This window comes from Ixodes scapularis, unplaced genomic scaffold (genome assembly GCF_016920785.2).
Source record: "Ixodes scapularis isolate PalLabHiFi unplaced genomic scaffold, ASM1692078v2 PGA_scaffold5__190_contigs__length_132052651, whole genome shotgun sequence".
Lineage (NCBI taxonomy): Eukaryota > Metazoa > Arthropoda > Arachnida > Ixodida > Ixodidae > Ixodes > Ixodes scapularis.
The window spans coordinates 126,798,513-126,826,382 of NW_024609880.1; the positions used below are offsets into that span (position 1 = coordinate 126,798,513).

General features: G+C 43.3%; 1 protein-coding gene across 1 annotated transcript in view; it reads right to left on the reverse strand.

Annotated features, from left to right (window-relative positions):
* The window catches only part of LOC120846821 (dedicator of cytokinesis protein 9), an 85,896-nt gene extending 59,643 nt beyond the window's left edge, over window positions 1-26,253 (reverse strand). Inside the window, exons 1-11 of the mRNA XM_040503944.2 lie at window positions 26,047-26,253; window positions 12,939-13,055; window positions 10,370-10,542; window positions 8,105-8,174; window positions 7,859-7,957; window positions 7,249-7,380; window positions 6,068-6,245; window positions 4,408-4,493; window positions 4,244-4,327; window positions 2,854-3,003; window positions 1,003-1,242 (exon numbers count right to left, since the gene is read on the reverse strand). Coding sequence (XP_040359878.1) covers window positions 1,003-1,242; window positions 2,854-3,003; window positions 4,244-4,327; window positions 4,408-4,493; window positions 6,068-6,245; window positions 7,249-7,380; window positions 7,859-7,957; window positions 8,105-8,174; window positions 10,370-10,542; window positions 12,939-13,055; window positions 26,047-26,145 — 1,428 coding nt within the window. The 5' untranslated portion in view covers window positions 26,146-26,253. The remainder of the gene's footprint in view (window positions 1-1,002; window positions 1,243-2,853; window positions 3,004-4,243; window positions 4,328-4,407; window positions 4,494-6,067; window positions 6,246-7,248; window positions 7,381-7,858; window positions 7,958-8,104; window positions 8,175-10,369; window positions 10,543-12,938; window positions 13,056-26,046) is intronic.
* Between the last annotated feature and the right edge of the window lie 1,617 nt (window positions 26,254-27,870).

A 27,870-nucleotide genomic window follows, 5' to 3' on the forward strand; every position in this document is an offset into this window, starting at 1 on the left:
CCCCAAAATACCTCTATTTCGCTGCGTAATCGCAAAATAAAAAATGTTTTTTTTCCCAACCTGCGGCCGTCATTCGGAGTGGTTTTTGTAAGTGATAGTGTTAGGCAATTGTAAGCTTGATTTGAGGTTAAGTTTAAAAAATCTTTTTGCTTAGGCATGCAGAAACGCTTCAAAAGCCTAATATTGCCGCTAAAAGGGTATGAATTATTTGTGGCGCCATCTACCGCAAGTCGACAAAACCTGCCGTCGCCGTCATCCGTCGACGCCTGAGGCGCCTACGGCGGCTACACGAGCAACCCGAACGTTTTGTCTTTCCCTCGCTCGACGGAGTGCGTTGGTCGTGGTCCGTAGTATCGTGGTGTCGTTATTGTTCCTGGTGTCTCGACCTCGACTTCGACTTCGACTGCCCGCCGCGTCGCAAGCATCTTGCGCTCGACGTCGCTCAGGCCGTCCGCCCATGCCGCCATGTTGGTTGGGAATCGGCGGGAGAGCGGGAGTAGCGGGAGAGCGGCGAGGGCCTGGCGAGCCGGCGATCGCTGGGGAAACGGAAGCCAGAAGAACCCAACCGGAAACCAACGCCACTCCGAATGACGTCACAGGCGAAGCTGGTGCCGCTTCAATGTTGAGTTGAGGGGTGCAAGAGATACCAATTTCTTTTATTTTTTTTAATGAAAACTAGGGCAAGCAGGAAAGAATAGTTTTCGGTCCTTCATTTTATATGTGGCCGGGATCAATTCCCGCAATTAATTAGCCAAAGTCCGTAAATTGTTGTACCGCCCCTTTAACAAAGAAGTGCAGAAGCTTAAAGACCCTGTGCACCCGAAAGCACATGCAAGAGAGTGCTTGGCACATAGTTACCCATCAAGGGGTGGCTCAGATCTGCTAAACTAGTGCATTAGCTGGAAAAAACAATTTACACAGGTGCAGGGGCGATCGATCGACTCGTGCAAAAGCCCCAACCAAAGCTCCCTTCCTTAACACAGACACCCTGCCAACCCATACCTGTTTAGGAAATGCGAGCCACTCCTCTCCCAGCTCGCTGATGCCGGGTAGTATGGGCTCGGCTGGGGGCGACGGCTGGGCTGCAGTGCCGTTGCTGGAGCCGCTGTTGCTCTTTCGTCGCATCGTCTTTGGCAGCATGTTTCTCAGGTACGCATTGTTCACGTCAAACCGGAAGTCCTCGGACACTTTGCGCATGCGACGCACGTCGTACACGGACATGGTGGTGATGTAGGGCTCCACCTGTGTGACGCAAGGTACTCAAATTTATGTCACTTGAAAAAACACTGTAAAGCAACACTTCATACACAAAAATTACAGATAGTTGTATACACGGTGCTGCCAGCACTGTAGAGAAATATTCATCTAATAAACATATGTGACAGCTCCTTGGGCATGAATTAGAGAAGCACCCAGATGATTTCCTTTATTTTTCAGTGCTGGCTATTTGCGACCACACAAAGATTCTAGCGTAGCTGAAGGTTATTAACTGAATGAAATCGCATTTTATTATAACTGTGAATGTTCTAAATAAAGGGTGACAGATTCACTTCAGCTGTTTCCCACATAATCTATTTCCAAACCTAAGCAGAACCTTTTGAACAAATAAACTGGCCGGTTAAATTTAAAGCCAAACGTCACTTTCATTCTCTTTCTAGCAACGTGTAATGGCCAAACCAAACATGAGTGGCAATCCACTGAAAAGCAGTAAACTTCAAATAAAGGCCATTCAGAAGGCCTACCTGCACTCGGCAATTTCAGTTTTGCAAAATAGATGCTGTCTTTAAACTATTGTAATATCCTATAAGGATGCCCTCCCCTGGGAGATTGGCCACCCTTTTTTGCGACTAATATCTAGCAAAAATTTCAAAACATTGCCCCCCCCCACCCCCCGATTCCCGTTGGACATTGCATGATGTCAGACGGGAATAGGGGGGCAGCGGCGGGGGGGGGGGGGGGATGCGATGTCACGCGATGTTTAACGGGAATCGCATCAACCGCACAATCTGCGGTACCGATATGTCTGTCAAGCGAGTTCCTAGCCGGTTCCCGTGTTTTCGTTCGCGATATCGGGTCCCGCAACATGTGAGTTGTTCCCTAGTGCTATTGCATCGTGAAAAGCGATTCTGCTGCGTCCGCAATCTGCGGTATTCGTTCCCGTGACATGCAAGTTTGTAGCCGATTGTGGCATTTTTGTTTACAATCTGCGCGCGCAATATCGGTTCCAATGGCAGGCAAGTTTGTAGCAGGTTCCCACACGTTTGTTGCAAAATAAGACTTGAATCAGCTGTGTCCGCGATCTGTGGTATCTGTTCCCGTGAGATGCAAGTTTTCAACGGGTTCCAGTGAGTCCTTCACATTGTGAAACGCGAATCTGTTGCGTCCGCAACCTGCAGTATCCTTTCCTGTGAAACAAGAGTTTGTAATGAATCCCCGCGTGTTTATCACATCGTAAAACACTAATTTGCCGTGTCTGCGATGTGCGGTATTAGTTCCCATGCCACATGACTTGTAGCGGGTGCCCTGGTGTTCACCATTCATTTTTTATAAAGTTTTAGTTTTACTGTCGCATCCCCAAAGACAACCCACCCCATGTTTTTCACCATTTATCTTTTTATTTCGGGTGGTCATTCTTACGGGATTTTAAAGTTATAACAACAAAAGCAGTACTGTTCATAGTATACTAGCATACTTCACTCCCTAGAAATCTTACTTAAAAGTACAGTATGATATATAAAAACTGGTTTAGAATATGCCTCGTTCTGCGAGAACCATACTGTTTTACTACTGTGGATGTTTTAGAATGTCAGCCGATTAGAAATACTGCTCAAGAATTTCAGACTTTGCTCCTACCTGGCATAGAGAACCCTTCTCGCAGTCCAGGGGAGCTTGTAACTTGAACCTGACTTCTTCACACCTCACAAACAGCCGTGTGTTGAATTCCTCCTTGTAAGGCTCCACGCTCCTCTCGTAGTTGGTGACCTGATTACAACTGCTCGACTTCTGCAAGTGAGCACCCAGGGTAAGGGGTATGAAGCACTTCAACCCAAGACCTTGATATCAATGGGCATAGTAGAACTAAGACGTAACGTGAATGTACCAACTAACACCAACTACAAAAGAAAATAAAAAACTTCTAGTAGGAGTATACTTTATAACAGAAGTTACAGTGGCTTGAAAGGAACCTCCTGCAAATGTCAGTGCAGCAGATGACGTTTTGCTTAGAAACTTAGCTTCCTTGGGGCAAAGAATAAACCTAGTCACTCGGCAATAATGTTGCTTGCCACTCTGAGACTTTCAGAAAGTTGTTTTCAAGAACTTCCAACAGCTTCAACCACCTTTGTGCTTTGTTTCGAGTTAAAGTGAATACCGTAAACGACTCCATTTTCGCAAGGACCTAATTTTTGCACATTTCATGACTTTAATAGGTAATATCGCAAAACGTTTGCACGAATAAATCACCCCATGCTACTAAATTCAGTCGCCAACCGATTTTTCGGACTTCGCAGGGACCGAAGAAACGTCCTAATGAGAAAGCAGTCCGAAAAATCAGAAGATTAAAAGCCTGCCTTTATTGTGTCTAGGTGGGCTTAAAAATGCCGTCAATAGTGCCTTGACCCAGGTTACGCCTGCACACCTTGCTTCAGGATACGCCTGCGCGTCTTGCTTCAGGTTACGCCTCCGCTTGCATTATGCCACTTTCTTTTAGCTTGTGAATCACAGCCTCCTTTTCCAGCGTTATTTGAAACTTTTACGACCTATAGGGGGCACACTGGTGCCTACCAAAATGGCTGTCATCTGGATGATCGTCGTAGAACAACGGTATGAGGTTGGGTCTGCGACGCCTCAGTAATTCTAGTTTTGCTATATACGAGCAGTATTAGAGCCGTACGTTCTTTTTTCACGTCAGGAAGGTGTAGGCAAGCCCTTTTATTATGAGGCCAATCATCAAGGAGCTAAGGAGCGCGATTCTCAAACCACGGTACCACCATCGCTGAAAGTTGCGAATGGTCGAGTACTTTCCACGCTTCTTAGCAACAGTTCGTGGCAGCGGAAGAACAGATGGGACTATGACGTCCAAACCAGCGTAGACCAAAAACATGATTCACCGAGACGAGATGAGATACGCAATTCCACGGCTTCAGCAGAGCAGAATGTCGAATGAACAAAGCGAAAACAGTGTATGAATCTATGCAGGGAGGAATGAAACAGTGATTCAACGAGCGCTTCCTTGACGGCTTACCTGCAAGTCTGGATAGATTGAGAATAGATTCTGCCTGTTCTGTTTCCGTGCCTGGGCTATCGAGTAGTCGGTTTCTCTGGCGTACTGGAAACAAATATTGGCGTTTCACAATTTCCCTGGTATGTACATGTACTACAACCGTGACAGGAACTTAGGACGCTCACCTTTACAAGGTCAGGGTTCTTGCTGTGTTCCAGACTTTTGAGAGTCCCGTATCCATAGGGAGATGGAGGCAATGGAATGATGTTCTCTGCAAACAAATATTGGTGTGAACCCAAGAATTCACAAAACTCAGGCAAGATGCATAGAGCAGTCACAAGCCTAACCTGGAAGGAACCTAACCGCACAAGTCCAACCCTTCTACAGTAGTGTATGCTGATGCAAAACAAACTTACTATGTAAACACATTGAGAGTAACGGATTCATTTACTGTGTTGCTGTATCCCACCACAGATGTTAAGAGCAGAAAAAAAAAATGCAGTTCATTTGTTCATTTTAGCAGTGCCTTTAACACTGAGATAACTAAAAAGTTAATATAAAGTCTACAATGAGTATTGTTGTTGCATTTTACTTCAGGGCATTTTAGGTGCATTAAAAGAAGGACTAACTCAAAACAGGCCCGATACTCCGTTTGCAGCCGATAGTGAAACCAGCTCACCCGCATTCTTCCTTTAGTTTTCGAGACACCCATTCCAAACACCCAAACGACTCGCTAAATTTTAAAAAGCTTTACAGACTCATAGCTACTGAAATATTTGGTGGCAGTGTAGTAACTCTTCCTGACCAATGCACTTGTGTTCGACGGCAGAGTTTGTACCGTATTTTTCGGTTTGTAAGCCGCACCCCCCACAAGCGTCCGTTCTCACAAAAAAGTCAGCAGACAAGTCGCACTTATATTCATCAACGGTCAGTACGGCAAAACTGCATTGATAAGCCCGCGTATGTGCGTTGTAATTGTGATACATGGGGAAGCGAGAACCAGTTTTGGCTTTCTCACAAATTAAACAAATGAGAAATATAACCCTTATGGCAAATTTGTGCAGTTTAAGTTTCTGCTTAGAGAAAATAAGTTATACAAAGGCTGGTTCACACACTTGCGACTGTTTACGACCGGAGTGGTTCAAAACCAGTTTTAGGTCTCTCGTAACCGCTTACGATTGACTGCAGTGGTGCACAGCCGGTCGTAAGCAGACAGAAAAGGCTTAAAAACCAGCCGCGTCGCAGTCGGTCCTAGTCAAACGCAAGTGTATGAACCAGCCTTAAAGGAGAGCTGAAGCTCTTTTCAAGGAATCTGAGTTAGAAGCGGACGTCTATAGCTTTTTGTCCCGTGAATTTGGTTACCCCACTTATCTCGGGCAGAAGTAAGCGTAAACCCCATTTATTTAAAAAAATATGCGCAGCGATTGCCGCCGGGCATGCGGCGATCCTCTCTGCCGCCTGCTATCCATCCAGAGTGTCGTGATGTCATTGTTGGCAACCCCCAGCCTGCTTAGTGGGGAGCAAGGGTCCTCTGATACCGCCGACGACGTCCCTTTTGCTACTTTTGCTCTCCGCTCTCGCGCTTTCCTGCCCTCGGCATGCCGCAACGGGCAAGTCTACGTCGAAATTTGAATTGGCTATCACGACGCTCCTACTAATAACATCGAAAGAAAACTTAAGGCATAATTTTTAAAATGCCGCGATTACAACTTTACAGTTTGTTTGAATTCAAGTGCCTCTTCAGCTTCCCTTTAAGATGCGCCGACAACAGTTACGAGAAAAAAAGTCGCAACCTCTACAACTGTCATTGCCTCCTCGGGAGAGCTTCTGGAAGGAGGAGGTTACCTTCTGGGGAGACGAGCGGCTTCTTGCTGCTCTCCAGGGCGTTCCTGTAGTTGGTGGTGATGGCCACCAGCATGGCCATCCATCCGTCCATCTCCACCTCGCTCTCCGCCGCCAGCACGCACGACTTGTGGCCGTCTTGCATCCGCAGCTCAAAGCTCAGCTTGCTCCGCTTGGAGTTCTACGCAAGGAAAAAAAAGAAAGCGAGTGAAAAGAACTGCAGGTACGGGAACTCCCAGATGTCTTCCTATTATTATTCCAAGGTTCCAAGGTTAACTGCTCACTTTAAGCATCAGATTGTCTGAAATGTATAAACTGAACTGAGTGCTACATGCAGAAAAAGAAAAGCTTTATATCAATCTTGGTTATGTACCAAATTAGCCACTTTGTGGTTAGGTATTATACGAAAGGGCACATAAAACATTGCATAGAAAGAGCATATTCTAAAACTTTGTTCACAAAAACATGGAAAATACATTTCTTAGGACAGATGGAGATGGACCAAAGTGCACTTGCTAGTGTCTGGCAAGCGCACTTTGGTAAAACCAACTTAGTTTGATTGCACGATGTTAGAAGAAAAAAAATCTCGAAGCAGATTTTTAATACAAAAAGGTTGATGTTTTAAGACAAGAACCCAATTCAAGCTCATCCCATGACTATGTTGTGGTGGCACATACTGAATTCTCCATTTATGTTTAAGATCTGAAGCAAAACAATTTGTTGGCCTAGTTGGTTAAACATCACGAAAATAGAAAGCGCGTGAGACAAGGACAAGTGGAAGACTGCACAGGACGAGCGCTTACTCTCAACTGACGTTTTAATTCGGGAGAAGACAAAGATGAAGACATAAAAAACCCTAATGTTAAAAGCGACAAATATTTCATTATTTTATCTTTCATTCTCAGTCTCTTCAAATCATTTGGCTCCTTTCAAAAAAGTGTTTGTCGCTTTTAAAGTTAGGTTTTCTTTACGTCTTCACCTTTGGCCTCTCCTGGTGCCAGTAGAGAGTAAGCACTCGACCTGTGGTCTTCCACTTGTCCTTGTCTTTCGCGCTTTCTATTTTCGTTATGTTTAAGATCTCTGTAAAACAAACTTTTCAAGTCTCAAGAACAACAGAGATGCAAAAATGAGATGTCTGACACAGCTGCAAGAAAAAGCGAGCTTAGATATTATGCTGAACTCACCCGCACGACCTTGCTGCAGAAGTCCATGCAAATGGTCCCTTTTGAGTCTGACCTCTTGTCGTCCTTGAAAAATTCTAAAATGTGAGTACCGTCCACCTCTCGCCTCAGTGTCAAGTAGCGCCTCTTGAACGACTGGAAGGAGATGCGACAACCCGTCGTTACTTCGTTGACAAATTGTCGCAACACAGACTGCCTTTCACTAGATTCTGCTCTCTCTCTACAAGGCTGTGTGAAGACCAGCAGATAGCCCAACATTGCTTTATACAAATTTTCCCAGCATCAGTCGAGAGAAAAATATAAATATAATAGCAGCATCCAAAAAAAAAAAAGATCAGTGAAAATAGTGTGATTATCAAAACATCTCAAAATAAGAACAGAAAAAAGAACAGATGCATACAAATGCTAAACCATTGCATCCAGCGAATATAGTATTTTCCTGCCTAATTTGTACTCTTCCGAGAATTGCGAGGAATTATTGCGATTACAGTCAGATCGCCTGTGAGTACAATAAGAAAATACTAAAAGATCAAGTCAAAAAACAAAACTGAATCCCTCTTAAATACCAGGCAGATGTATATAAGTTTTTTCAGTCACTAATACACAGCAGTACCTTTGTGGCCAAACTGATGAAGCTGTCTGTCCCAGACTCGGGCCCCTTGAGAATGTACCCTTCCTTGATGATTTCGGAGTCACCCTTAGTGTTGTTGTCCTGAAAAAGTAAGTAATAAAATAAAAGCGATTGAGCCTTCCAAGATGTCTCCAACCAGAAGGGAAAAAGTGAAGAAAAAGAAAATGAATCGGACATGAAAGAAGGCCAAGGAAGCGAGATGTCTGTTTGTCAGGCACGGTGACGTACCGAATCTTTAACTTCCGTTTCTGTATCCACCTCATAGACCTGATCCTGCAGGTCAGTGGGTCTTGGTAACCTGCACATCCAAAAATGCATGTCTCAAGTCATCAAGACGACGTAAGTCGGCCAAAAACACAATCAAGGCTAGTGGGAGTGAACCTATTTGGATATTAGGCACAACATATCCTCGGAAGCACGTGTTACAGATAGACTGGCAGTAAAAATGTAGATAGCTTTCACTGTTAATTTTGGTCTAAAATGAACATATGCTTTCCAGCATTTATTTATTTCTTAAAGAGTGGCACATTCAATGGTTTCCCAAACACAAAAATCCTACTCGGCAACAATCAGTCAAGATTAGTCACTTAATGGCGTAAGAGCAAACTTAAATCATTAGGTAGAAAGAGTCTTCCTTTACAAAATGAGGCACACTTTCACTCCCCACACTGCTTTGGATCGTACTTCCTTTCAAGCAGTTGTAAAAATTGTTGATTTTTACAACTGTATCGAAAAGCATTGCTGTTTGGATCAAATAGGTGCAGTAGACGAGCAAACGATAGCAAATACAATGTGTGGTCTGCAAAAACAAAAAAGAAAAGTTAATTAAGGGGGAATGATTATTTGAATTATTTATGTCTTCCAGTGTATAAGTCGCAGCTTTTTTTAAATTTCCATCGGTGCATTTTATAGGCCTTTCCAGCGGCAGTCTCGAGCAAAGCGATTTACAGCGCTCGCCCGTGGTTTTCAGAGTGTACGTCGGTTTTGCCCGACTGCGCCGGGCTGTGGGTTTTCTCGTTAGTGGGCTGTGGCAGCCTGCATAGGCGCAATTCCAGATGTTAATGGTGAACAAATTACTGTTTTATTGTTTATTTTGTGTGTTCTGGCAAACAGAATTTCTTGAAGCTTTTAAGAAAGCATTGTACAATTTTTTCGGAAAAAAAAAAACAAAAAACAAATAAAAGCTATTTTTGGTGAGACCATGCACGACAGAAGAAATTCATATGCAACTGCAATGCTCCTTTTATTTGATAAATATTTCTCACGATGCCATACACTCAGCCATGTCAATCTACAAATATCTTAACTGTCAAAAATACATGACCAAACAATATGGCCAAAGGCACGGGTACTCACCGCTTACAACATAAAATTGAATAGCTCTCATTAATAGAACAACATATTGTATGTACCCCACGATGCCGTGTCGTCCGAGCAGGGCTTATTTGAGAAAAACCTCAAATGACACAGCATATCCAATTCACAGTGTCGATGGCAGTCACTTCACGAGGATCGGAGAGAATCCGGACTTCTTTTAGGGAACGCTTTAAGAACAGCTTGCTTTTAGCACAACACTGACGCAAAAGAACAGACAAGTCCATTCTGGCCCCTAACTGCATTCGATCAGCTATTTTTTGCAAAGACGACAAAGGGTTCCTGGAGATTATCTCAGCAAAGAAAATCCTCAAAGAACATCAAGCAGCCCGCGACTGTCGACGTTCGCTTTTTTCGTTCATTTCCCGTGAAGGCCACAAACTTGGTTCCCCAAGAGGAAGGTAACACAAAAAGGGTAAGGATCCTGAATAGTCAAATAAAATAAAAACTTTCAAGGCCAGCAAACTCTGGATACAACACAGGTGGACTGCTGTGCCTTTCCACAGTCCAGGCGGGTGGTAGCAATTTCTGGCTGATACGAGTTGTAACAGTTGCAAAATGGCGGCAGCCAGAGAGCTCTCTTTGGAAAGGTCTTTACAACGGTGTGACTTATATGCATTTCTTTTCTTTAAGTATGAATGTTACCTGAGCAAATTTGCCACAGGGGTTATACTTTTCAATCAATTCGTTCACAAGAATGTTCACACTGGCTCCCACTTGGCCATATACCGGGATCACAATAGACATATGCAGGCTTATCAATGTAGTTTCATTGTGCCGAACGTACAAATATATAAGTGCGACTTCTACAGAAGTGTGATTTATGTGCCATCATTTTTGTGAAAATGCCCATTTATAGGGGGGCGCAACTCAAAAACCAGAAAATATGGCACTACCGTAAAATACCGGGGAAGTGCATATCACACTTTCACTGAAAACTGGATTAATCTAGATATGGGTGCTTGTCTGGACAAATCAGGTGCTTAACGTATAACTTGCAGAATTACCAAGTTTGGAACATGTCAATAGTGGGCACTTGAACAAAGTGGGCGCTTCGGCAGTACCTTACGGTAAGCAAAAAGAGAATAATGCGTCACATAGAATGCATCGATGACTCACCTAAGCAACTCCTTATAGGTTCCGGAGTAGGCACTGAACCTGTACACGACTGTGTGCCAGTCGGCAGTGTAGGTCTTGATGCACTGGCGCACAAACAATGGCAGGGAGTCAAAGCACATGTTGGACGGTATTGTTGGCACTGTGGTTCGGTTGGCACGAGGAATGACCTCTTGCTGCAGTTTCAGAAGAGAACGGGGACAAAAATTCATTGGCATAAGCGAAATGAGAGAATGAAATTACTTAGGTGCCAAACAAAATACAATAACTGACGTCCTTAAACAAAAGAAGATAGGTGACTACAGGTTCATTCATGTCTGTATGTGTTACCACGTTCGTTCTGCAGCTCACTTATTGAGACATGCTTCTTCAACCTCAGACTAAACAAATACAGAGAGCAGAGTGTTCGTTGCTGAAGTGCTGAAAAACTGCTAAAGCAATTTTTTGTTCTTGTTTTGCAAGGAACAGAAAACATAGAACTAGTTAGTGTTTTTGAAGTCCTGAGTTGTGGTTAACACAACCTGTATTCGTTAACATTTATGTATCAAATTTTGCTGCAAGCACATCCCAGTTTGGATTGAATGCCTTTCTAATCTAGTCTAATTATAAGTAAAAAATACCTTCCTATTGTTTGCCAGATATCAGACAGAAAAGTTAGTTTCTGTTATTGCCCAAAACCAGCAGTGGACCTCAAACAGAGCAACATGCACAACTTGTTATTGGAACTAGCCCTACCAGCTCCAACATGTCAATTTCATGTGCCTAAAATTTAAAATAAAAAATTATAAAGCTTGATTATGCTGACAAGGACAGATAAGCACAGAATATGCGATAGGCCTTTCAGGGAAGAAGAGAAGGGCATATAAACGGCACCGCCAACCAAAGATTGGATCTCGTTGTTGACACACGCCATGAGGCTCAGCATGACAGGAAAGGCTGCGAAGCGCGCAACCGTGCCCTTGTGCTCCGCGCAAATGACATGGCCTTTGCATGCTCTGAGGGACTGAACTCCTCTTATATGGTTCCCTATGGGCACAAGACTTTTCGGTGTCAGTTTTTCGTTAAAACAAACTGTTACAGTCAAACGTTACAGAACTCCATAAAAATCGGCTGATAAAACACATTTTGTACTAAAACAGAAAATAACCACTGGCACATTACTGAGCGCTCATGTCGCTGACACTGTCGCGCAATCTACCGATCCCTAAAGTCTAATTAGACTAAGTAACAAAACTAAACAACAACAAAGTATGCAAGCCTCAATCTTGTCACAAAAAAAACAGTTAGCTCGAAAGACAAAGGACAAGTAGAAGACTGGACAGAACAAGCATTAAAGTCCAGCCTTCTACTTGTCCTTTTCCTTTCAGGCTAACTGTTTCTGTGATGTTTAACCAACCAGCACATCAACTTACGACCGCTCTCAAAACCGATTCCTTTAATTACACAGCCCACCGACAGCGTTCGACCAGCCGGCCCACGAATGGCGGGGACAATGCCACTTGCATCACGAGGAAGTGAAGAAGAGCAGCACGACCTCATTGATCAGAGAGCAAGATACAAGCTCTCCAAACGCTTCTGTCCCAGAGCCATAAGGAAGCTGGGGCAAGGTTGATCTGATTATTGTCACACGGCAGCTCCTCTTGCGAGCAAGGTAAGCACGTACACCCGTAAGAGTTTACTGGACCGCTCCGGACCTCTCCGAGCCATTGTGCAACGGCACCAAGAGAAACGGAGCTGAGTTATCGAGCGGCAATATTGAGCCGCGCTTCAGTGTGTGCAAGGCGTTCTCGTCGTTTCAAGGTGCACGGAGATTGTGCGAGACCCTGCCCCAATTGCCGACAGCCGTGTCCGTTTACAGAAATTGTGCCAATCCTATTTAATCGTGCCTTCAGAGTGCAAATGCGCAAGCTCCTTGAAATGTTTTCGAAGTTTGCTGGAGGTTTCGCTCGAATAAATGAAAAGTATCTGGCATCCTCCACGCATGTAAAAACCCGAGAAACCAGCGAGCTGGCTGTACTACAATAAATAAAAAAATGTCTGAAAAGCAATTTATTATTTCAGTAAAATAAGTTTCGAATAAGGCACATGAATTTATAAAGCATAATATGTCTCTCCAAGCCTTCTATAAGCTCAGGTTTCACAGAGGAACATTAACGCTGGTTATTTAACCAGTACACTAATAGTTACTAACACTTCCCTTCCGCATATCATTGAGTCTCAATCACCAACACAAAATGGGCATACCTTCGTATAGAACTTTTTATGGTTCATTGGTGACCCCAAGCCATGGTATCATAGAACCACATTTCGGTGTTTGTGGTATTCACATTTGATAACCTTGTTTTTAAAAAAATGGCTTAAAAAAAAACATTGACGACTGGCACACACAAAAAGAATTGTTAAATAGCAGAATAAAGTAACTCTCCTTGCCAACATAAGGTAGCTTATAAAAAAAAAAAAAATATTAACATTCTATACAGAAGAAGCAACACGAAACCAGTGTAACATCTAGCACAACCATTCCATCTGAGCAACATATTTCAATGTGTGCAAAAGTTTGATATCCGCTCACCGAGATGTCATCCATGGGGAAGAACAACATTTCCCGCTGAGGGTCATTTTGGAGGATTGTTTTGTTCTTGGAGACAAAGAGTTCATAGTCCAGCGGTTCTACAAGGTGGTGCCGCACCTGGAAAGAGAGAGAAAAAAGCTTGTGTCAGCACAATAGAACTTAAAGCACTGCTCCTCCCTATGATTTAGAGCTTGCATCAAGTACCATTCAATAGAAAAGCCATAACAACTGAGAAGAAACCCTAAGCACAAGCAGGCTCGTGACAGTTAAGCATACTGACAATACTTGAGGCTGTGAGCTGCTCCAGAGACAGAATCAACCTTCAGGAACACCCTGCTTGACTCCCTCAACTTGGACATGACTCAAATACATCCAGCTAAATAATGCTGATATTGATTTCCTAGATTCGCTTGAAACATTTAAAAAGATCATTACATAAAAGCTGGCAGTAGGAATGTGGACAAGTGCTCTCTTCCTCACATGATCACTCAATTGCCATGTCCTTGTGACTTCCTGGAGATGTGTTCAGTGACATAAGTGGCTACTGGCTGCAGTTTCTTTTCCTTAGTTTGCTACCTCTGCAGCTGTATCACCCCCTTTATAAGATCTTCTGTTCAACCCCTTACCATCCTAGACTGAACTATCTATCCCCAAGAGGTTGTCCAGCATTTGTTGTTTTCCAAAAATAAATTTTATCAACAGCATTAAATGCAACAAAACCTGGGACCGTCCATTCATGAAAGAAAACAACAGTTGAGGAGGACAGAGATTCTTTAATAGCATTAATGCTTTTCATTAAGCTTGGCTGGCACAATAAATATTTGATTCTGAAGCTGAAACCAGCTTGGTCTTGGTGCCCAAGACAAAGCTAACTTGAGCTTGAGTATCTGATGAATAATTTTAGGAAGCCTCTTGGTCATAAAAGATGCGCATGAACCCACAAAATATGTTGCACCTGCCTAGGAAGAACTGCCTCGCTTAGTGTACTGTAAAGTTGTTAAATCATAGACATTACAAACAGAAACAAAGCTGTTTACACTCAGACATACCATGATCCAACTGTGAAAAGAACATCAAAAATCACAGAAACTGTCCCGATGGGAAAACGCTGTAACTGCACCAGTGTGAACCCAAAACTACAGGATGCTATCATAACTTAATGAGAGAAGACCAACAGGCTCTCATAACACATGACAGAAAGAATGTTCAGAACTTCTACAACTCATTTATTATTAATGTTCCAAAATGTTTAAAATAAGTTATGAATTTTTTTTTTTTTTGTAAGTGGCACAATGAGTTGACCTACGACTCTAACGCCCAATTAGGAGATGTTCGCATACATATAAAGACCGATCCCACCGTAAAGGCACGAAGTAAATACAAAATTGAAAACAAAAAGAAAAAGTAAAAAGCTCATTGGAGAGTAAGGAGAGGCACAGCCAGTGGAGCAAGTCTTCGTTCCATTTATAACCTGTTTCCTCAAGCAGTCAAAGCAAACAGACACAAAAGCCGCTATTCGCAATTTTAAAAGCCGTAAAGAAATGGCCGACAGTAAAGCAAAAATGTGCAGGAAGCAGGCTTTTGTTGGCTGTTGTTGCCTTTGCTCTTTGGAGAGCCCTACTGGACTGCTTGACAGGTTCACCGTAGGGAGTCAGATGCTCAATGGCCATGAAATTCTACGCCTTTGAATCAACGCAACTGACCTGTGATCTGGCAGCGTATACTTCCTGAATATCAAGGGCTAGGCCATATCTGCCAACGGTGTATTACTGAAAGCATCCTCAGAGCTACAGCTGTCGGTGAAAAGAATGCAGACTGACTGGCATGTTCAGAACAAAAGCTGTAGTTATCTCTCCTTAGGGCCAGGGATGCCCTGATCAGGTCAGTCAGAGCAAGAATATCTGTTGAAATCTTCTTGCTAATGTTGTATATTAAGCAGGGTGGAGGATATAAATCAAGATGATTTAAATCATGATTTAAACCTGTAAAAATAATTCTGAAAATAATTTTTATTTAACATTGTCTATCATTTGATGTTCTCTATGCGGATTTGTTTTTTATTAAAATGAAAAAAATGTCAAGCAAGAAAGAGCTATATTAGGCTGAACAAATGAAAATTCATTGCTATACTGGTCAAATTGCATCACTAAGCTTCCACTTTCCACTTCATTTGTCAGTTGCACATCCGTCCAATTGCAAGCAGATCAGAATGTGAAAGGAAAAAAATCTAGAAAGGTAATGTCTTACTGCAAGCAAATCAAAATGTGAAGAAAAAAAAAAGCAATGAAGGCTTTTTGGCTTACTAAAAATCAAGCTGTTTTTTTCTTTTTCTAGTATGGCTGGGGTTAAACCAATAAAAAGTTGTTAATTAAACTGTACTTTAAATTATAGTAATGTTTTTTTTCGCAATGTTATCGGTGATTAGAGGGATTTATCAATCAATCTACTGTGTTTAAAAATATGCGCAGCGATAAAGAGCCACTAATACCTAGCTAAAGGTATTTAAATTTAAAAAAATCTGATTTACTTGACGTTTTCAAAGGAACTTATAATTTTTTAGTTCATAATTTTTAACTTATAACTTATATTATAAAGTGTTAACTTATAATTTTTAGTTAACACTTTATAATTTCAGAAATTAAGCAATATCACTGAATGCACTGCAGTTACACTGCCTTCCAATTACTTGCTTCGAAAACCAATATGCATAATGATTACAAAGGCAACAACTTGAATGAAACAACCAATATCAAGAATTATAGTCAAAACATTTGCACCTTCCCCTTTCCCCTGTTATAGACCAACACGCGGCCCTGACGTCACGCAGCTGCGGTGGCGCTGTCGACGGCACTGCGCGTGCGCAGACGTTTCACTCCTCCCGAATTCGGTTTCTGCGCACGTGCGGTGCCCACACCTGGTGTGGGCAAACGCGGGCTTGTTTGTAAACAGCGTGTCGGTCTATATGCAAATGAGTACTAAGCAAACAAAATTTGGGGTCACAAAAAAATGGGGCTGTAAAAAGAACTTTAAAAATAACTTTTTTGTTCCCTATGCTTTAAAAGGGATCTTCCTGTTTTCTGATAAGTAAAATAGTTTTGCATGGTCCGTGGAAGTCCCTCTCGGGAATCTACCATACCCTGGCCCAGACTTCGCTGATTCCATCCGTTACAAGATAACTGGCCCATAGCATTCCCCAGGATGACGCAAACTTCAATAAATACAGAAGCATAGCCTAGGAGTTCACACATCAAAAAAAGGGTTCGGGGGAATATCAGGGGTGTAGCAGATCAAGCTCTTAGCAGACTGCTGCTCTCCCTCCAAAGCTCCTTCAAAGTACCCAACAAGTGAGCGCAACATAAAATGTAAACATTCTTTGTTTGACTTTTCGTGGAAACCCCTCATAGTACAAGCAGCAATGTATCACCAAACCAAAGCAGCTCCAAATGTGCTTTAGCATACCGGGAAACTCGCCGAAACAGTGAATGAACCCTCTGGCTTGACCCAAAACAATGTATGACTCGACCACATCAGAGGCTCGAGAAACCAACATTCACCTCAGCCTGAATCCATTTGCAAACATCAGACAGCAGTTTCCAATTTAGCTGCACTAGAAAACATGGAATGGCCAACAAAATGCTGAAGCTCACCGCCATCAGGAAGGGAAAGCTCTTTCTGCCAGCCTCGTGCTTCGTATCGCCGACATGCCAGGAAAAGCAACGTCCCGACACTTTATAACTCCAAAGGCACGTGTACTTGCAAAGGACCACGGGGGACTCCATGACGGAGAGCGTGAGAGCACCAAGACTCACACCGAGGAGTCACCACACTCAAAGCGTGGCGCACCTCGCAGCAATCCCTCCCGGCACCTCCGGCCTCTTAGCAGCGAGTCCAGAACGGATGTCTGGTGCAAACAGCCCTCGCCGAGCAAACAGCCCGAAAAGCAGCAGCTGCCGCAAAACACCTCGCCCTTGTATACAGTTACCGTTCCCCGACCTTCGCATCCGAGAGGAGCAGCCAATCTTGGATGAGCAACCGAGAGCCTGTTTTCCTTCGGAAACGAACGGCCGAGAAGTAAGCTAAGATTAAAAAGACATGCCCTGCCTCCCCTCCACCGTAACCGTCTGTGAGCGTTGGCTTCCGTCAACATTTAGTGTGGCCTGTTTTTTCCACCTCCCCCCCCACCACCTACGCTACATTCACAAATGATGCGTGGCAGCCTTTCGGCGGCATTAATGACAGGACCAGCAAAAATATATGTGTGTTTTAAAAAAAGTTCAACCCTTCGTGGGGTGGAACGTGGTGAGCGGCGGAATCCCACTTGTTTGTACAATCTGCCTGCTGCAAAAAAACAAACAAAAGAAAACGCCAGTGTTGACAGTAGAGGGAGGAGTGCCTGCTAAACATCTCTGGTGAACTCAAGCCCCAATGTTTTGCCGAGGGGGATCCTGTTTGGACTGTGCCAGCTTTAAGCGAGACCATATGCTAAGGAGAAGGGGAAATTGGCAGATTAGCCAGAAAAATGTTGTTTAAGGCTGCGAAGCAACAATGTACTATTGATGCTGGACATGTGGCGTACAAGTTATTCTGAGCAAATAAAAAAATGCTTATAATGAAAGAAAGTTTGTGTGGCATAAGAAATGTTATTCTTACGCTTCTGCATACTTCACAACATGCAAAGAATGGCCACAGCTTGTTTTGCGTGGGTTCTCACAAGATCAATGTAAACTGCACCAGTTTCGCCTCATGTAACTAGTCTCTACAATGCAAGCTCTGGTGTAACTTAAAAATATACGCCGCTTTCAAGATGACCCTACTGTTCCATTTCTTGGCTCACGAAGGCTTGGATCGAGAAAACATAGAAAGAGCAACGATACTTGAGCACATCTCAGAAAGAGTATCCAAACTGCCGCGGTTTACGCAAACATTGCTCTCACTCTTTTGTCACACAATGGTACCTTCTCAAGATCATTCATTACATCCAAAAAAGGGCAAAACAAAGTTATAGGAACAAGAACGACTCTTCGCTTAGCCAACCATTAGTCCACCAGCGTAAACAGCCATACCGTCAAAGAATGCCTTATATATAACAAAAGATGAATCGCCGTGCACTCCCGCCAACAATGATAGGCACCATAACTCCGCTCTTCCCAGGACCCCCGTCCGTCCGCTAAAGCAAACACAGCTCCGCAGACACAGTGACAGCCGGGAGTCCATCATCCGTGCCCGCAAAAACTGACAACTCACACGACGAACCCTACGGCGGCCGGCACCGTCTTCGTCTTCGAGAGGGACCACTGCAGCCAACACCATGCTCCCTTTCTCCACCGAATCCAAATCCAAAGGGTGGAGACGGTCAAACACGGCACAACACCATGGGGCACAGAATGGAGCGAGAGCTCCTCATCCAATTCACGCACGGCTCAAAGTCGCACGGGCAAAAGGGACCCGACCGTCCCCAGTCCAGCTCGCAGGAGCCGCACTTGTGGGTGGAGAGGGCAGCGTGGGGGAAAGGGAAAGAGGGTACAGCAGAGAGAAGGGTGGGGAGGAGGAGGGGTGGAGAGGGGACGGGCAGCACTGATCAAGGACGTAGCACCAAGTGTAACGTCTCATCTGGCTTCCTTCCTCCCTCCCCTGAATTGACCCTATTTCCAAACATTCTGGTCCCACTTTATCTTGGGTGCTCCGGCTGCTTGCTCGAGAGCTGGCCCCTTCTCTGCGCTGAAGGGTGTATCCTGCTTCTGGATACCGTTTGTAAGGTCAAAGATTATTGTGTGGTTTTTCGCAGCTCGGCCTCTGGCCTTGTGTAAGAATGCCTGCACTGGGTGTCCTGTTGGAGACACTCGGAAGGGCTTCCAGCAAGGCGCTGCCGTGATTGAGCGGGCTGTCAGTAACTAGAATGCCTAATGTTACGTCGGCTTTCAAGGGAACCGTTGCACTCTTTTTTGCTGAAGTGGGTTTCTATTCATTGGAATGCACGCGTAAGAAAAGAGGCGGTCTTTTTTATGATCACAGTGAGAAGGCAGTTTCAATGTTTTGTGGGTTGTAGAGTGTTATTTAAAAAAAAAAGGCAACTTTTGTGAGAAAACAAAGATCTTCATATAAGGCTGAATGCACCAAAGCAAATTTTAATGCGAATTCCCCACAACACATGAATTAAGAGCTACACGGGCTCGTAACTAAAAATAATATATCTCTGAATAGGGACTAGCATTTCTTGAGAAAAAAGAACTGTTCATACAAGCCATAAAGCACCAAAGCAAATGTTTCAAGCAATCCTCAGTCGCCACACAAAACACAGATTAAAAGCATCTTATTTGCAAGTCCAATACAAATTGAAACATATGCACCTAAAAGTTAGTAAAATACTTGTCTGTTGCAAAAGTCAATGGAACCATGCAAAGTGAATCATCTTCTCTGGATTTCCTAAATATTAATAAACAATGTTTAAAAACAAAGCTATAACTTTTTTTTTTTTTAGAGATTATATTGGTCTCAATTTGTTTCATGTGAAAGTCGATCCTGCAAGAAAAATTTAGCCATTACCCCAGATTCAAAATTTTTTAAATCATCAAGATAACACGATTGATGAATATGCCTGGTTCACTGCTGCCAGAAATATACCTACAACCCTAGTTTTAACCATTCATGTTAAAACATGAACAGTCATTAGAATTCAATAGTCGAAAATTATGCCTTCTTAAAAACTTCTTTTTCTCATCATGTTTCATATATTTTCTTCGATTGTAAACCTACTTTTTCACCCTGCTGTAGTGTCTGTGTCGAAATTGACATAACTAACTTCTCCAAGATAAAGCTCGTTATCACTGGAAGCGTCAAAATTTAAATAATAAATAAACAAGTCACTCGGCACCCTTTATACTCATCTCAAGATTGGTCCAGGCAACTGGCACCCACCCTAAGGTGACTTACTCTGCCATCCTTTTTTTTAGTCACAATGACATTTTGAATATTCAGGATGAGAGGCATTAGTATTCTGGTTTTTGTTGCTTGCTTGCTCCAAGGTGCCTATGCCCCCAGCGTCGTTCGTGCAAGCCTCGATAACAAAGTGTCGTTCACCTCCCGATAGCCTCGACAAACAGCAACAGCCTCAGGAATGCTACTTCGCGTTTCACAGCACACGCGCTTTGACGCACTATGCATTTTTATGGGTCTCTAGCTTTCCTAGTCTTCATATTTCCCTCGAGCCACACCCTTAAAGCTCCGATTTGAAGCAGCAAAGGAAGGCCATTAGGCACTCAGCATAATCACAGCAACAAGTCCCTTTCATTCCCAATTGAACAAGCATCATTAACATTCCAGTGGCAGCTGCCTCACAAAAAGTGAAACACATCAATCGTAACGAGACTTTAACTACCTATACTGACCCGTCCGTTCGTTGTTCAGCTTGCAACAAAAACAGCAGTTTAACAAAAGATACTGGTCACGACAAAAAGAAAAGGGGGGAGGGGCCCTTTATTTCCATAGCGGCAGCTCTCGCCCTTCCCCCCTCGAACGTGTGACTCGCATATTAACGGCCGACCCGGCCATTAGCCGTACTGCCTACAGCACGATATGTGGGTCAGTGGTTCTTTTGGCTTGGGGCATTGTAGTGAGGCGCGGAGATTCACTGTTCAGCCTCGCTCCACGCACAAAGGAGGAAATTGGGATTGTGTGGCGGCGCGTGGAAGCTCGTAAAAGCTCTTAGCAGATGCAAAGGGCTACTGCTTGTTGTCGTGCATGGTTTGTCTTGTTTTCTATATAGTTCTGTTGGGGTTCAGCAGGCATCGGAGAGATTGCAAGGTTTCTTGCTTGATGCTGATAGTGTTGGCCCATTTGTTGCAATACTTTCTTTTTATTTGCTCTTAAACTTTATTGGCCATAAGACATGCTAATGGACTACAGGACTGTGCAGTGAATTCGCATTACGCCTCCAACACCTTAATACCCTGGCAGTCATTTTCTCATGAAGTGAAGGCACACTTCCTATGCACTCCAACGTTTGACCCTTACGAATTGCTGACACACACTTAAAATAAAAATGAACTATATACGCTGCAGATATTTTACTCCTTTTATGAAATACCTTGAAGCTAAGAGTAGTGTATGCTATGGTGTTGCAAAATAAAATTGAAATTAAAACTGGGGATGAATAAAACGTGCCATTCATCTGATGCCACAAACGAAAGATTTTGAGCCCTTTTACTACATTGTTCGAGGCATATATGTCACTTTTATCGTAAAATACCAAACATCTTTCCAACAGCCTGTGCCAAACTTAGATGACAGAAACCTTCAATGTGCATAATTTATTAACAATCCATCTATATAATGCACATTATATTATAAATATCATGCCTGTATCTCATAAAATTTACTATCATAACAGTGACATCAGGGTTTCATTGCTACACCTGATCTGCACCTGAGCTTAAAAAATATATCATATATATATCACATCACATAGATAATGGGCCAAAAGTTTGCCACATTTTCAGTCCATCTGTTTAATTTCTTTTGCCAGATTAACAATGGCAGACTGGAATAACCTGCATAGGAGCATTGTGATCCAATGTGGTGACACTACATCAATACCACAACTACCTGACTATTTGCAACTGCACTCATAGCACAATCATAGACTAAATTTGTCTAGTTACTTTATAAACATTCTATTTGTCTTGTTCATTTTGTGTAATATATACCTCTTGTGTAATGCCTGTGCAGGCCCACAAGGTTTATTAAATGATAATGCTCGTGATAATTTATACATGTATTGCATATATTACCTCACAAGCAACTAGTCATGCATGGCTTTTTTCCTTTTCGAAAACGCTACCAAACATACCGACACATTGCTTTTTTCTGAGACATTTATCAGAAAGGGTCGTACTGCAATGTTTGGTCTCATATTTAATACACAAAAGGTAATGCATGATTGTAACTTTTTTTACTAAAATGCTTATTGTGCACTGACTGAGTTTGCACTATAAAAAAAGACTATCTCAAAAACCATTTTAGTGCCTGCTTAAGTTTGTCATGTGCTCCACTAGAGCCAGCTTGAAGACAAACCGTGTATATATTGGAGGAGCACCTCTATGCTTTCATAACTTCTTACAAGACCCAAATAGATATATATAGCAATCACAATAAAACTATAAAAAAGAAGGGAAATAAGAAGAAAAGCTTGTTCTTTGGGCTCTGCAGGAAGCCGCTGTTGCTACTGATGCTTTTCCCGCCCAAAGACTAAGCGACCGCCTCTCAGCGAGAAGGAACAAGCTGGTTCTCCTTCTTTCCAGGAATAGAAACTTCCTATTGGCAATTTTTCAATTCTGGCTCCAGGCAAAGCCAGAACAAAAAGAATGTCAGGTGATATTCTTAAACACACCCTGGGGCATCCACGATCTTGACACTAAGCACAAAAGCTGTGAAAATATAGACGTACGCACTTGGGCCTACTTGGCTACTGGAAAGAGTTCAGCGATGTCTGGTAAATGAACTTGTTGCAACTTCGTTCCCAAGAAGGACTGCGTACGCGGGAGGACAGATACCAAAGCCTGATTTCACATGACTAGTTCATTTACCAGATCAAAATTTAAGAGTTCAATGTAAACAAAGACATGGGTTGCCAGAGGCAAGAGAAGAAAATAACTAATTCATGTTTTGTTTTTTCTTCCTCCAGACATAGGAAATTCAGCCTGACATATGGAGTCTGAACTCACCAACGAAGAAATATTACCATTATCATGACACATGCATTACACGGCTGTGTCTATTTCAATCCGTCAATGCACGAAAATACCTAACACTAAAAACTTCCCTGTACCTCTCAACATGTATTCAACTACCTAGAACAATTTCTATCACATAACACTTACGACACATTTTCATGATAGCTATATACACTAGGAGGAAAGCTGTAACTGCTCTTAAACAAGTTAAAGTGCTTGCGCTGACGTCACATTACATACTTTTAACCATCATGTAAGAGGAGGAGAGGGAAGCTGCTTTTATAAGAATTTTGAGTGAAGGGTATATCTACAATATCCTGGGAGAACAGCGACGTCTGTGCAAATCCAGGAGGCACAAAAGCGGATCCTGGTAAGAGGGGAGCTCCTTCTTCCCCTCCTCTTTGGAAGTGGTCAGAGCACTCTGAATGACGGCACGTGCAAGCCATGTATGGAGTGCAAGCCATGTATGGATTGGAGAATGTTGAACACCATAATGTATTTGTGTGTGTGTGTGTGTGTGTGTGTGTGTGTGTGTGTGTGTGTGTGTGTGTGTGTGTGTGTGTGTGTGTGTGTGTGTGTGTGTGTGTGTGTGTGTGTGTGTGTGTGTGTGTGTGTGTGTGTGTGTGTGTGTGTGTGTGTGTAACCTTAGGGACAGCACAAACCTGCAGAACAAAAATCGTTTCATCAACTTCTTTAACACCTGCGAAATCTCCACTGAAGAAACCAAGAGTCCGAAAGGAGGCACAGCAAATGCAAGGTCGATCCTGCTTTGTTAGCAACCACCAGTGGTAGGACGCAGCCCGAAAATAGGATCAATGACCTCACAGCTGTCAATATGAAGTGGGCCCAGCTGCGAGAAGCATCTTTTGGCATGCTGCCACGGCTCTGCGCACAATCTCTGATGACGTCGTTGATATACGCGATCATGATAAGAAATGCAAAAATGTTGGCGTTGCATTCCGCACGGAGGATAGGTTAATACCAGCTCAATATGCCTAAGAGATACGCTCGTTGAGCTCAGAACCAAAGTTCAAAGCGCTTGCTGCCTGCCTACTTTCCCGGTGTTTCGTATGAGCGATTGCACACACTCGCAATGCCGAGTAAAAATGACAGAAAGTGGACACAGTTTCCTCACTGGTAAAGTCACGACTTCCTATTTCGCGTTAGCATACATGGAAGATCCGACAAGTAACAAAGCAGAAATAGATAAAAAATCGAACAAAAGAAAAAAAGAAACAGGAAAGTTCACGGAACGATTTCAGAAGCTTCCACGGTCCCACCGAAAAAACAGGCTTTTCAGCTCGTTCGACGACGGCTTTTCCGGTCACTCGACACTTTTTTTAGGCACACAAAACTGGATTTCTGGTGCGCGCTTGCTTTTTTCTTCTTTTTCCTCGATATTTTTATTTGTTTGCCAATCTACTTCACCCGTAGCGTACGCCGTAATAGTACGGTAGTTGCTGAGGTCAACTGTCAAACGAGTGTCGAATGATGATACGAAAGAAGCGTAAAAAAAGAAAAAGAAGGAAAAGGAAACTAAAAAGAAAATAAAGCGTCAGTCCTTTAAAAGCAAGCAAACAAATAACGGTTCAAAGAGGAAACCGACGTGCGGTCTCAAGGGTTACAAAAACGCACACGTCTTTCTTTCTTTTTACGCAATATCTGGACGCTCCAGGAAACGCCGAGGAAACCTAAATCCCCCGATTAAAGAAACAGATAAAAAAAAAAGTCAACACGATCGCATACCAGCACACCAGATATCCCTAAGCCGAAGAGATACACACAAAATAAAATAATAAATAAACCAAACAGAAACGCGTCGCCTCAGGCGCCTCCATCGCTCAAAATTTGGGTTAATCAATGCTCGAGACTTTCCTGCGCGACATTTATTTTTATTTTTCGCGCGTGCTTCACATTCGCAGAAGTCAAGCGACCGTGCGTGCACATAACTCAGCAGCCCCTCAACTTCTCTCCTCGCCCATAATTTGCTCTATCATTACCCCACAATGTGACGTAAGACGTCTTGACGAGAGTTATGTTTTGCTCCGATTTGTTTACACTGGGGTCTGGACGGAATTTCACCTTGATCAAACGCAACTACGTCGTTAAAAACCGTCCTGTACGTACCTCGTACATCATTTTATCCTTGGCGTAGTTTAGAATCGAGCTGTTCGCGGTTTACAACCGCCCCAAGTCTCAGATCCGAAACTCCGTAATCGTCGTATTTGGAACAAGTGTTGGAGTGGTTTGGTTTGAACGATGAAAGCGCGCACGCCACTTGTTCAAGTTGTGAAACAGGACAGGACTTATCGTCGCTGACGTTTACCTCAGCGGCTCAGCCACCAATAGATTAGTAGCGGACGCTGCTCCACACAGTAGACGCAAATCTCGAAAGCCGAATCTCTGCTACCCTTGTGGAATGCGCGGAATCGCTGCAATTCGTGACGCGACGGCGTGCCCGCCGAACGCAGAAGTTGACGTAAGAGTACGTGCCACACCTACTCCTCGAAGATTGCCGCTGAAACGGTCAATCTGCCGCACGAGAAAACGTGACAAGTTTTGAAATGTAGTCGTGAGTCGATGCGGTAGCGGTACGGCAATAAAGCAACGTAGAGCCAAAGGAAATTTAGCGCTGTTATCGGTCAAGGACGCGTTGGAAGTGCACCGAAAAATGAAATAAACGATGACACTTTACAACCCCCCTCTGACTGGACTTGGCGCGATCGGTGCCAAAAAAAGAAAAAAATACTTGAGATCAATCGCACCACAAGTCAAACATGAACAGGGAGGCTATGTTCGACAAATGTTTCGTTTCTCCTAAAAAGAAACAGAAGTGACGTAAGGGATGATATCGCGTCTGATTGGCTAGCGGCTCCAATGACGAAAGTTCCCTCTTTCGTCATTTGAGCCTCTAGCCAATCAGACGCGATATGGTCCCTTGCGTCACTTCCGTTTCTTTTTAGGAGAAACGAAACATTTGTCGAACATAGCCCCCCAGGACAATACTACGGCGGTAAACAACAAATCCGTCACCTTTCCAACTGTCGCGCCAAGATTTAACAGCCTCCGGTAATTTTTCTTTTTCTCCCTTTAGGCACTTTAGGTTCACATCTCGCGGAGTAGTACGGCGCGGTGAAATACAGCCTCGTAAAAGAAGGGTGTAAAACAGCGCGCCTCCATCGACTACAGTGGGGAAAATTCCACGGGTGTCGGCGTCAGTCCGTCTTCACCGCGTTGCTAAGATATTGGACAGATTTTACAGCGTATTTTTGGGCGGAGATGGAAGAGTACGGTAAAGACAGGGCATCACCTCCCGCCTATAGGCTTAGCGTCGAGTACGGGCGAACGGATGATCTCAGCGTGAACCGAGCGAAGCTTACCAGTTCCGTAGACTCTCTGACAGCTTGCGACACGGTCTCGCGGGCTTGAGCCGCGGTGCCTGGCTTGCTGAGGGCTCGGGTGAATTTCCGTTCGGCCATTTAGGGCATAGCGGCACTCTTTCTACACAAGAAAACGCCAGAATGGAGCCAGCACGTAAAATACACCGCAGCACGACGCGAACTCCTTCACAACTTCGCCATCACTGCTCGTAAAAAAACAAAAGTACAAAATTTGGCTGGAACACCTAGCGCCATCTGTCGTGAGTCGAACAAACGATAACTTTGCGCGCGCTTTTTTGAAAACTAAATTGTGTAATCTTCGAGGTACATTTTTCTTTTTAGTTTACTTGCTTTGTTTACAGGATTAAGAGAGACGGGAAGTCGCATGGGATGTAAACAGGGTAAATAGGACGCGGAATGCTCGTTTGGGAAACGATACAAAAGTGGGTGTTCGTTAGTCGCGGAATGGATTGGATCGGCCGTTCTTAGGCCTACATTGTACAGGCTGCTGCGAAAAAAACAACAATCTGCAACGTGAGTCGGCTTGTTTCTCATAATGTCAATGAACTGCGTAGCCAAACGTTGCAATGATTAATTTTACGGGAAAGAGGGCGTCTAGTATTTTATATTTCAGTCGCGGACAAGAATGTCTCGCGAAATAAGAGAACAAAGTCAGACGGCTCACCATGGCAGCCAATTCCCTCTTTGGGTAAGTGCCAAAAAATACTTTTTGGAAACGACAACAGCGCTACCGGACTGCAGCGCATTTTATAACGGGTACGTCGACTTTCTAGGCTTTGGCAAGTCTTCCACTTTCTGCACACTCGAACCACGCAAATCTTCAATTTCCGATGGAACAAATTATTCCCTTACAATATCCCTGCGACGTTTATACTAACAAAGCGTTTATGGAGCACTCAAATTGTGTAATGTCACTGGTGAACAAAATATAGCCTATCTTATAATGATGTTTCCGTAGCCGATTTTCCTGCGGCTGTCTTCGACGTTTTGGCATTACTACTACATACATCTGAAAGTAATAAATATTTCTAATAGTTTCTCTTTTCAATTAAGGCATCTCGTTGCGTAACTTTGTTCTTGTACATCTTCGAGAAACAATTATAAATTCAAATAATCAAATGCTCCTACAAAAAAAAAATTCAGACCCTTTTTTTTTTTTTTATGGTGCGGTTTGCAGTGTGAGAAATAATTTTACGTACGTGCCCATCACTTGCATACGATCGTCAGATCGTGCTGGAAACTGTCACCAAAAACGGCCGTGTCCACTCTCAATGCCGAAACAGAATTCTGTTCCTAACCGGATGAAGTGCAGCGAGAACAGTTGTGCTACGGGCGGGTCTCAGTTTTCTGTCAGCGGCTACAGGCTGCATCCCTTTCGCATAAAAAGAAAGAAGGAAGGTGGCATTCCTGCCTCTTTCTTGTTTTCTCTTATTAGACAATATCACAACCACCGACGCAAGGGCTTGATTATTTATTTTTTGTTTCAGGTGATAAATTACCCCTGCGTCTGAGGATCAAGTATAGCATCACTAATTACGAAAAAAAAAAAAAAAGAGGAATGTGTACTTTTTTAATTAATTAGCGCCATGCGAAAATAAAAAGAGAAGAACACGGGAAAAAAATAAGCGTAGAACGAATCAAGTGTGGGTTCACAAAGAATATTCTAAACCTGTAAAATAACCAGGATACATGGGAAGGCATCATTCAGCTAGTTTGGATTGGCGAGTAAGATATATTGGCTTTTTATCTCTCCGAGAGTGATAATCACGTGACCATGTACAGTTTTGAAGAGAGAATTAGCGT